The sequence below is a fragment of the Rutidosis leptorrhynchoides genome, chromosome 1 (assembly GCF_046630445.1).
Source record: "Rutidosis leptorrhynchoides isolate AG116_Rl617_1_P2 chromosome 1, CSIRO_AGI_Rlap_v1, whole genome shotgun sequence".
NCBI lineage: Eukaryota > Viridiplantae > Streptophyta > Magnoliopsida > Asterales > Asteraceae > Rutidosis > Rutidosis leptorrhynchoides.
In genome coordinates this window covers 425,931,169-425,943,573 of record NC_092333.1, presented here as the reverse complement: position 1 = coordinate 425,943,573, position 12,405 = coordinate 425,931,169, and the positions used below count along the sequence as shown (strand labels likewise).

The 12,405-nt window shown below is 34.7% G+C and overlaps 1 protein-coding gene across 1 annotated transcript; it reads right to left on the bottom strand.

The window, feature by feature from the left end:
* Window positions 1-2,672: 2,672 nt before the first annotated feature.
* On the bottom strand, window positions 2,673-5,975 carry LOC139902210 (uncharacterized). The gene is made up of 7 exons (XM_071884860.1): window positions 5,619-5,975; window positions 4,461-5,099; window positions 4,065-4,361; window positions 3,461-3,798; window positions 3,279-3,358; window positions 2,951-3,074; window positions 2,673-2,856 (listed from the first exon to the last, which is right to left on the bottom strand). The coding sequence occupies exons 1-7, from the start codon at window positions 5,973-5,975 to the stop codon at window positions 2,673-2,675; spliced, it is 2,019 nt and encodes a 672-aa protein (XP_071740961.1).
* Between the last annotated feature and the right edge of the window lie 6,430 nt (window positions 5,976-12,405).

Here is a 12,405-nt window from a genome sequence, read left to right as displayed (position 1 = left end):
AAAGAATCAGACCTGACAAAATAACCAAGAACCAGATGATTTAGATAACCTGGCGGTTTCACATTACAATCGTGCGGTTGCATGAAATAGCAACCCGGATATGTGGTCAACTGGGCGGTTGCAGTTTGCAACTGTGCGGTTGCATTCATCCGGTATGTTAGGGTTTTCAAAACCCAAAACTATCAAAATTTGAGTTGATCATTCAAAAACCTGTTCCAAAAGTCTCATAAACCTCCGACTAAAACTTTTGGAACATCAATTTCATTCAAAACTACTTAGATCTGTGAGCAATGATTCAAAATATGTAAAAAATTAACACACAAACAAAACTCAAGAAATAGGGCATGTAATCGATACCTGTTATGATGAAGATGATCAAAAAAGCGAGATGAATATGAAAAACAAACTTAAAAACTCGTTCCAACACTTTGTAATTTTAGATGAAATTTGCACTTAGAATATTTGAGAGCACAAAGGCTCCATGGTTCAGCTTTTGGGTATTTATACCCATCTTGCAACCGTACGGTTGCAGGTTTGTAACCGGCCACAAGTTGTGCAACCGTGCGGGTGCAAGGTGTACCCTTACGGTTGTACCTTAGGTCCAATTAACCCTTAAAACCTATATATGCAGGCGGTTGCATGGTGTGCATTATGTAACCGTCCGGGTGCAAATTCACAAAATTAAAAATTTAACTTTTCATTCCGACTTTTCTAACTTTCATTTCCTAACAAACTCATCTCATCCAAACAGTCACATTATCATTTAACTACCACTTTCCCAATCTAATCCATGAATTCTCAATTTTATCAACTTTCACAAGATCCCATTGAATTTCAAACTAACTCAAATAACCTAATACCCAACTTATTAAACTTTTCCGTTTTTCGAATCTTTCACGCTTGCTTACTCTCCCTGGTCCGCACATACGGAGTTTATGAAGTAATCACTAAATGATATGCAAAATTATACAGTATGAAACATGCAACAATGTTAAAACCATACTAGATCTTTTTGTCTTTTTCATTTTAAAGTGCAAACTATGGAAAACAAATGCAAACATATACATTATGATGACTTAAATCAATAAACTAACCGCATAGTGAATATCACAAGCATGAAATAGAGAACTAATTAACTTGCTAAATTAAGATATCAGAATAAATTATCAGGAACAAACTATACAACTATCATAACATAAACACATATTTTTGTGAGGAGAAGAATTTATCAATATTTTTCTTGGGATCAGAACTGAACTATATACTTTGCATTTTAACATCGTCAATTTCATTCATTCAGAACTTTTTGTTCCAACTTTGTTTTTCAAGTACCTACACTTTTAGTCTTTGAATATCAATAAACTTATTAGACTTTCCTCCCAGACTTTTCAAAAATCACTTGCACACTTAGGTAAATAATCTTAAACTCAGTCCTCACTTGAGATCGCACAAATTTATTAGGCAGTCAATTGAGCACAATATATTGAAGCTGTTCGCTATCACCTCGATGTACTTTCAATTTGATTGAACCAGGAAGTATCTCACGATGTTTCTAGCAACCCTGTCAGCCATGAGCTTCTACCTTAAACTTATACCTTTCGATTCAGAAGGCTTTGTTTGTCTTAATTTTATTGCATACTCCGAGAGAACACAGTTACCAGTCGCTATAAACCCCATGCTTGAGCAAAAAGCTAATAATAATGAAATGATATGATGTATTTGATGTATTTGGGGGTGATGGAATTCGAAGTCAGAATACCCTCGAAGATGTTCCCAGCTATCTAGATCAATCGGCACAACCCATATCACAGATAATAGATGTAACGTCCCTCTAGATGATAAGCAAAATCCTGCTCAATGTTGACTTCAAGGACAAATAGAATGATTTGAGTTTTCTAGATCGGAAACTCTGGCACTTCTCCCCCTCGGATATAGATAACTTAATTCATTCTGATTAGCACATTATTTGATCATCTTCCTCACTCAAATAGAATTCAATTGATTGATAGACACGAAGTCCAAACTTTGATAACCTTGATTCTTTGTTTTGGATGTGGTGCACCATCTTTATTGACATTCTTACAATCATATATACATGAATAAAACATAATCCACATTTTTTTTCAACATAAATGAAAATAAACCATACATGAAATCAAAATTACAACTTCGATGATGATGCCCAGCATTTTAAGATGAATCACACTTCAGCTTTAATCTTTGGCGTTGAAGTAGTCTCCTTTAATACATTCTTAAACCAATGATATGTCTGTGTTGCACTTTTCGACCCGTTCATAGTGAGAACACCCCCCTTTAGATACCTGACTAACCTAATGATGCGTTTCGGCCCAAGAAATAAAGGTAAATAGAAACTGGTATAGGTTTTAATAGATTAAACTCACCTTGCGGACTTACATAGCAATCCTTCACTAGAGTATAAATCGTAGTAGGGGAGACCTCAACCGTCTGTTGAATTCCTGAACGATCATTTCTCAGTACATTCTCAGTGATAGTTAGGTGACTACCGTCAACCGCTGTAAACCTTTCCTCGATTTCCTTGCCAAGATTATTTACTTTATGCTTAAGTGATCCTCTCATTCCAAAATTCAGTCCTCAAAATTTATCAATATTCATTAACTAATCATGTACTACTTACTTTTTACGCAGAACGATTAACATGCAAGTTCAGTAATACAATCATTTCCCATTTTCACATAGCAACTTCTCATTTTCTGATTTTTCCAGATTTTTATGGCTTTTTCATTTTTCAATGTTTTTGTATTTTCTGATGAAGCAATTTTCTCAACTATTCTACGTAACAGAAAGCAAACAAACACAATATTTTTGGTTTTCAATCTTAGAATGCATAACAGAAAATAAACTAAGTAACATGCAAAAATGATGCAAAATACAAATGAAAATATACACATGATACAGATTGGATGGTTACTTCAGTAACTCCCTATCAGACATAACCTCCGCCCCGTCTTCCACTCCTAACACATTTAACAGAAATAGGAAGTGAGGTCGGTCAAACGCTTTAGTAAACAAATCAGCCCTTTGGGTTGTTGTACCTATTTGTAGGAAATTTATTAGTTTCTTTTCATAACAGTCCCTAATGAAATGGTACTTGATCCATATGTGTTTGGTCTTTGAATGATTAACAGGGTTTTTAGTAACAGCAACAGCAACAGTATTATCAACATATATAGGAGTGTTCGAAATTTGCAAGCCGTAATCACGAAGCCATTATTGAATCCAGATAACTTGAGACGTACAACTAGCAGCAGCAATATATTCAGCCTCACATGTTGATTGTGCGACTACCGTTTGTTTCTTACACTGCCAACTTACCAACCTGCTACCAAAAAACTGACAACCACCAGAGGTCGATTTGAAATCTTTTTACAACCCCCGTAGTCAGAATCACTGTATGCCATTAGATCAAACCCATCCTTACGCGGATACCATAAGCTTAAACTTCGAGTTCCCTTTTGATAAACGCATGATCTTCTTTGTTACTAACATGTGATTCACGTTCGGTTGTGCTTGATAACGAGCGCACAAACAAGTTGCGAACATGATATATGGGCGAGATGCCGTAAGATACATCAACGAACCAATAATAGCCCTGTATATAGTTGGATTAACTTTTGCCCCTGTATTTTTCGGTGTAATCTCGTGATTCACCGAAAGAGGATTCTTGGCAATTCGTTCATTTTCCATCTTGAATCGGCTCAAGATGTCAGCTACATACTTCGATTGATGTAGAAAAATGCCTTTTTCCTTTGGATCAACCTGCAACCCTAAGAAGAAATTAATGGCCCCCAGTGAACTCATCTTGAATCATTTCTGCATTACATCCTAAAACTCATAAACCATTTTCTGATCTGTTGACCCAAAGATGATATCGTCCACATATACATGTACCAACATTATATCATCACCCCTTTATTTGATAAATAGAGTCTGATCGATGACTCCTCGTCTAAAGCCGTTCTCTATCATATAGTTTGACAGAGTAGCATAACAAGCTCTCAGGGCTTGGTGAATCCATACAATACCTTTTCTAAGAGATACACCTTTTCTGGATGATGTGGATCAACAAAACCCAGCGGCTGAGTCACATACACAGTTTCTTGAAGAGTGACATACAAGAATGTACTCTTAACATCCATCTGAAAAACTTTAAACCCTTTCCACGAAGCAAAAGCCAAAAACATTCGAATAGCCTCCAGTCTAGCTACTGAAGCATAAAATTCATCGTAATCTATTTCTAGAATTTGCTTATATCCTCGAACAACCAATCTTGCTTTGTTCCGGATCACGATTCCTTGATCATCTGTCTTATTTTTTAATACCTACTTCAGGCCATATGGTTTACAGCCAGAAGGTTGTATTACCAACCTCCAAACACCTAAGTGATTGAATTGTTAAAGTTCTTCTTGCATAGCTGAAACCCACTCATCATACTGCAACACATCTTTGATATCTTCAGGTTCGATTTGTGAAATAAAGCAACAGTGCGCATTCCTGAAGATTCTTCCGGTCTGATTCAATTGAGTATAAAAAGCAGTAACAACGTTTACAGAGGGTGTAACACGCTTATCCGAAGCAAAAGATTCACCTGTATTAGCACCTGAAACACCTGCAGGGTCAACAACATAATCATCAAAACGTTTAGGGAGAGATACCGTTCGACTAAACCGTCTTAGTCCGTCCGTTTCAATAGAATCATCTGTATTGGTTTGTAAATGATCCTTATTCGCAGTTTGAATAGGTTCCTCAATCACATGTTGAATAGGTTCCTCATGCACCACGTCCTCATAAACCTCATCCAGATACAAATCCTCCCCCTCAGATTGTAATGTCGATTCCTCTAACGCAGGAACTGAATCATCTGAATCTGATTCATTATCATTAGGCCCTGTTTTCGGTGCTCTTTCTTCAGCCACATTTGGTATCTGAGATTGCACACGCACATCAGACATACGTTCAGTAGAGATATGCATGTTATGCATCATTTGTGCAGCAATCTCTTCATCCTCAGAATCATCCTCAGGAAGATTGAATGAATCAAACAACTTATCATAGTCAAACTGCCGCGTTTACCCTTTACCAGCTGAAATTGCTGCATGTCTTTGAACATCAATTTCGGTAGGTTCTTCAACACACCGAGACTCTAAGTTATACACCCGTTTACATGCATTCCCATAACCCAAGAATCTACATGTAACAGCTTTCAGATTGAATTTCCCACATGTACCTCTAACCATTATGGTACACAGAGAACCAAACGGCTCGAGATGTTTGATATGAGGTTTTCTTTTCAACAGCATCTCATAACATGTCTAGCCGTGATGTTTCACAACCAGAACCTTATTCATCGTTTAGCACGCATTCAAAACTGCTTCACTCCAAAAGGTAACTGGTAATTCTTAGATAGCCAGCATGGTTCTGGCAGTCTCAATTAGTGTACGATTCTTTCTTTCAGCTACACCGTTCATATGCGGAGTGTACGATGAACTGAATTGTTGTTGAATTCCTCTCTCATTGCAATACTCTTCCATCTTCTTATTTTTAAACTCAGTCCCATTATCTGTTCAGATCCTTCTTACCCTCAACTTGTACAACATTTCAAGCCTCGTGATCAGTAACCTGATTTGTTCAAATGTATTAGCTTTACTTTTCAGCATCACTACCCACGTGAAACACGAGTACTCATCAGTAACCACTAAGCAATAGCAATGTACAGTAATGCTCTTCTTGTTGATTGGATCGAAAAGATCCATATGAAGTAGCTTAAGAGGAGTAACAAAGGAATGATGTTTCTTAACTTTGTGTGGTTTATTGGCTTGCTTTCCTTTCTTACACGGCACACAACCATCAGGAACATGAAACCCTTTTACATTAACTCCTTCCACCAAACAATTATGAACTAAATGGTTCATTTTCCTGAAACTTAGGTGACCCATTCTCTTATGCCATAACATAGACTCCTATTTAGTAGCCTTGGACACAAAAGCCTGATGCCCTGTTGCTGCCTTAACATAAGCCTTTGACATATCAAGAATGTACAAGTCTTGTGATCTAGGTGCCGTCATAAGAATCATATTTTCTGGAACTTTGTAATACTTTCTCATTATGTAACACTGCTTTTCGTCAAAAGAACTTTATGCCTCTTATCACACACTTGAGAGACGGACAACATGTCATAACCCGGATTTTTTCCATGATTATATATTATATGAGATTAATATTTACATGAATAAATGTTTCCAACATGTTTAGCAATCAAACTTGTTAAGACTTGGTTAATTGAAACGGATTTTGTGTTAACGTTTGACCACCCAGTTTGTCCGATGATTCACGAACGTTATAACTTGTATATGACATGATAATATATATATATATATAGACTTATATAACATGATGAAATGATAATTATGTATCTCATTATGTATATCTCATTATGTATATTAACAACAAACTATATACATAAAACAAGACTACTAACTTAAGGAATTCAAAACGATATCTATATGTAACGATTATCGTTGTAATAACGTCTTAATATTTATATATCATATTAGGATATATTAATACACTATGTTATCATGATAATATAACAATTTAACATCTCATTAGATATAAGAACAATGGGTTAATTACATTTAACGAGATCGTTAACTTAAAGGTTTCAAAACAACACATACATGTAACGACTAACGATAATTTAATGACTTAATTAATACGCACACACACACACACACACACACACACACACACACACACACATATATATATATATATATATATATATATATATATATATATATATATATATATATATATATATATATATATATATATATAATGTATTAAGATGTATTAATACACTTTTGAAAGACTTCAAGACATATATCAAAATACTTATACTTAACAAAAATGATTACAATTGCATTCTCATTCATTTTCAGTAAGAATTCTACTCGTATTCATTCGGTAATTGTACCCGTATAATACCCAGCTTCTAAATGTATATACTATTGGTATATACACATAAAAATCTGCTCCTTAGCAGCCTTAAATGATTAAGGAACATGTGGAACCAACCATTTGTCAACTAGCATGAATTATTTAGCAAGAAAACAAACTTAAGAATCTTTTCTTTCTTTATAATAAGTAAAAATGTTTTTATGCATGCACACCATTTCTTCATTCCATTTTCTCATACTTACACTCCAAATTCTCTCTCAAAATACTCCTAACTTCATACTTGATCATCTCCAAGCATTTTTCCCATCTTTTAGCTTCAATTACAAGCTTTAATCATCATAAAAACAACCATTCAAGAACACTTCAAGAAATTTTTCAAATTTGCAAGATTACTTCCAAGCTTTCAAATCTATTCCAAGTAATCATCCAAGATCAAGAAACCTTTGTTATTTACAGTGAGTTATCTTTCTAATTCAAGGTAATATTCATATTCAAACTTTGATTCGATTTCTATAAACATAACTATCTTAATACAAGTAGTAATCTTACTTGAACTTGTTTTCGTGTCATGATTCTACTTCAAGAACTTCCAAGCCATCAAAGATCCTTTGAAGCTCAAGTTTATTTCTCATTATTTACAGTAGGTTTACCTACTATACTTGAGGTAGTAATGATGTTCATAACATCATTCGATTCATACATATAACTATCTTATTCGAATAATATAACTTGTAATTACTAGAACATAGTTTAGTTAATTCTAAACTTGTTCGCAAACAAAGTTAATATTTCTAACTTGACTTTTAAAAATAACTTAGCACATGTTTTATAACTATATGATATGCCAACTTAATGATTTAAAACTTGAAAACACGAAGAACACCGTAAAAACGGACATACGCCGTCGTAGTAAAACAGGGGGCTGTTTTGGGTTGGATAATTAAAAACTATGATAATCTTTGATTTAAAAATTTTTCATCTGGGTAAATGAAATTTCATATGAACATGAAACGATATCCAAAAATCATGGTTAAACTCAAAGTAGAAGTATGTTTTTCAGAATGGTCATCAAGATGTCGTTCTTTCGACAGAAATAACTACCTCTTTCAAAAATGACTTGTAACATGTAACTCTGACTATAAACCTATACCTTTTCTATTTAAATTATTAATTTTCGGTTCGATACGAAACCATAGCCATTTGATTCACTCAAAACGGATTTGTAATGAAAAAGTTATGGGTAAAACAAATTTGGATAGAATTACTAGTTTTAGCTACGAAAATTATTATAACAAATCTATACTAACCTTATCCTAGATAACTTATCCTATATGTATTTATACATGTCTTGATCCCTTATTAGTATAAATACAATTATAATAGTCGGGGTTAATTCTACGACAATATATTATAGTCTTAATAAAAATCGTAAGACACTATATATATGACTTGATATCCATAGACACATATACAATGTTTTAACATATCATGTTGACATCATATATATATATTATATTTGAACAACCCATAAGACACTATATGTAGTAATGCTCGAGTTAGCATATAATGGGTCGAGGTTGATTTTATAATAATATATATACCATGGGTTGTGATCGAGTCTGAGACATGTATACAATGGGTCGTGGGGTGATTCAGACAATATATATATATTATGTGTCTTAATTATATTAAGACAATATATAATAGTGTTAGTTAATTCTAACACGATATACATATTTATATATATATATATATATATATATATATATATATATATATATATATATATATATATATATATATATATATATATATATATATATATATATATATATTAATGGATTATTGTGGACTACTAACGTTGGACTGCTAACTTGACAACTTAATACGTTAAAACGTAAATAAAAATTGATATGAATATATTTCTATCATACTTTGATATATATGTATATACTTGTTATAGGTTCGTGAATTGACCCGTGGCCAAGTCTTATTTTCGACGAAGTAAAAAAATCTGTGAAAGTGAGTTATAGTCCCATTTTTACTATCGAATATTTCTGGGATGAGAATACATGCAGTTTTATAAATGTTTTATAAAATAGGCACAAGTACTTGAAACTACATTCTATGGTTGGATTATTATATCGGATATCACCCTTTTTAGCTTGGTAGCCTAAGAATTGGTGTTTATTATAATTGCCACCAATTGACGCGAATCCTAAAGGTTGATCTATTGGGCCTAACAAACCCCATCCGAGTTACGAATGCTTTAGTACTTCGATTTATCATATCCGATGAGAGTCCCGGAATGATGGAGATATTCTAGATGCATTTTGTTAATGTCGGTTACCAGATGTTCACCATATGAATGATTTTTATACGCTTGCGAGTGTATGGTTATTTATAATATTTGAAATCTTGTGGCCTATTATTATTACGATTTATGATATAGGTTAAACCTATAACTCACCAACATTTTTGTTGACGTTTAAAGCATGTTTATTCTCAGGTGATTATTAAGAGCTTCCGCTGTTGTATGCTAATTAAAGACAAGATGTGGAGTCAGCATGCTTGTATAATATTGTTTAAAAACTGCATTCGAGAACTTATTTTGATGTAACATATTATTATTGTAAACCATAATGTAATGGTCATGTGTAAACGTTATATATTAGATTATCATTACTTGATAGTCTATGTTATGTCTTCTAAACCTTTGTCGATAAAATAAAGGTTATGGTGTATTTTAAAAACGAATGCAATCTTTGAAAAACGTCTCATATAGAGGTCAAAACCTCGCAATGAAACCAATTAATATGAAACGTTTATAATTGATATGAAAGGGGCATTTCACAACAGGTTGTTGGACATTTCTTTCACGTAACTCACTTTGTCAAAACTGACTGAGGAATTTGAAATCATTCCTTGAGCAGTTATAAACCTTCCTTGATCACCCGCAAACGAAACAGGTCCACCTTTAATTGATTTAACAACATGAAGCAGAGACATGTTTCCCAGTCATGTGCCGGGACGCCCCACTATCAACAATCCAAGTATTTTTGTTTGGACTTTAGGCGACCTCCATAACAAATAGAAAAATGATTAGTTTGAAAGGGATACCCACGCCTTTTTGGTAATGGGTTTCCCGATAATGGTGACAACCTTTTTCATTTTACTTATTAGCGGTACCCGAACCACTAGCCCCATTATATCCCTCTTTGGTTACCCACATTTGGCTTTTATGTAAAGGTTTCTTAAAGTAAACATTATCTTGCACAACCCTTTTACCACTGTCAGTCTTGGATGAATTTTCATGAATTACATGTTTATCAGACCTTTGTGAGTTAGATCTAGACGAGATATGATTCTTAGGAGGAGAAGCTGACCTAAAATTTCAAAACTTCTTAGGGGGACTCAGCTCAATCATCCTCCTGGATGCTATGAAACATTTGGGACAATGTATAGCCCTATGACCTCCCATCCCACAATGAAAACATGAACGCGTAGTCTCTATATTTTCATCCCTAAAATAGGAATCAAATCTAGGTCTATAAGCAGGTGGATATCTATGTCTCAGAGGTCCGGGTGGAGTCCTCCTGTTCACAGGAGATCTCTCAAGAGATCCAACCGGAGAACTTTTAGTCGAAGGAACATACTTCAGTTGTGAATTACTTGCTGGTTTCGAGCAGTCCTCCTCCTCAAAACTAGGACCTTTTACAAATTTAATTGGTGATCGGTTCGTAATCCTGACAAGTCTCTGATTAGCTGGGTTTTTTAATAACTTTACAGGTTTAGGGTTAGGTTTATCTACCTTATTGGTCTTATCTACCCCTATTTTAGGAGTATCAGGTGTTCCTACCCCTTTACCTTTTTCTTGTTCGGTCTCAGTTGGTTGAATTGGAACAAAATCTTCACCGAACTGTTTCTCAGGTGGTGAGAAGCTATAATCATGCTCAAACAGTGTAGTATACTGCTTATAATCACTACTAGTTTCTTTTCCTCCTATGTTTTGAGAATACTCTAGAACAAAAGCAAACCTCTAATAGATATATGCCTTATCTCTTTCAGTCTCATATCTAATCCTAAAGGATTCTTTATCTCTCTTAAGGTCATCTATCTCAGTGATCTGTCTCATAATGGTCTGGGTATTTAACAGCACATTTGACTTCAAATCGGTCACCTGGTTGTCTAATGTTTTAATGATTTCCCTGAACTCTTTTTCTCTAATTTTAAAGATCAAATTGTCCTCATACTGCTTCCTAAGAACCTGATTACCCTTTTTAAGCACATCAATTTCCTGTTCTAAGGCAGTACAATTATTACAGTTTAGGTAAATGTCAGATAACCTTTTAAACTGATCTTCTAAAGTCACACATCTAGTACACGTCTTTACTGACTCCCTAAGTTCATCCAGTTCCTGATATAAACTAACACATTTTCACAAACAGTATTAGTTTCAGGAGTTACCTTAGCTTTATTAGAGGAATCTGCCATAAATGCATAGAGACGAGTGACCTTCTCCTCACCAGATTCTGATTTAGACTCCAATTCCGACTCTAAACTTGAGCTATCTGAACCCAACTCCAAGTTGACCAACTTTTCCTCATTCAATTCCTTCATCTTAATAGTTGCTGAGTTGCACACAGAAGATTGACCAATATACACACAAGATTTCTTTGAGTCGTCGTCTGAAGAGGATGACTCACTGTCTATCCATATGTCCCCATCACTGTGAATTGCCCACTTAAACTTCTCTTGCACCCTTTTGTTCACTTACCCTCGACGCAAGTAATTTTCCCAGTACCATGCTCGGTCAATCCTATATTTCATTCTGCATCCAAGGCACTTGCATTGCTTATCTCTACCAACACAACCCATCTTCTCTCTCTCAACCTTTTCTTTTTCAACCTCTTCCTCAGAAATTTGAACCCTCACAACATTCACATGACGATCGAAGGCATCAGTTACATCAATAGACCAGTCATAGGACTCATCATCATAGGTAACAGCTAAGGCCTTTGAAGACTCATCCACAATTGGAACATTGACCGTATTTTTTGATTCTCGCTTCTGATTATGGAACGGATTATGAAAGCCTAGTTGCTTCGGCTTAGTACAGTTTCTCTTAAAGTGACCCAACTCATGACAATTGTGACACCTAACTTTGTTCATATCGAAGCCAAACTTGGTGTTCTTGCTCACACCCAAGTTCTTCTCACCAGTCTTCTCAATATACCTCTTTGCCCTGTGAATAACACTTCCATATCCCAGAGGATATCCATTTTCTCCATCTCATTTTCATCTATGTGATCATAGTCTTCCTGTTCCAAATGACTGTTCTCAATTCTTCCATGCAACAGATCATTGTAAGAATTCACAACCATAGCGACCAACGCCATATCCTCC

Coding starts and splice junctions, on each gene's coding strand:
- LOC139902210 (XM_071884860.1), bottom strand. CDS start 5,975: ATGGGTCACCTAAGTTTCAGGAAAATGAACCATTTAGTTCATAATTGT. Junction 3,359..3,460: donor TTTAAGCTTATGGTATCCGC/GTAAGGATGGGT, acceptor TTTTGGTAGCAG/GTTGGTAAGTTGGCAGTGTA. Junction 3,075..3,278: donor ATATATTGCTGCTGCTAGTT/GTACGTCTCAAG, acceptor TCCTACAAATAG/GTACAACAACCCAAAGGGCT.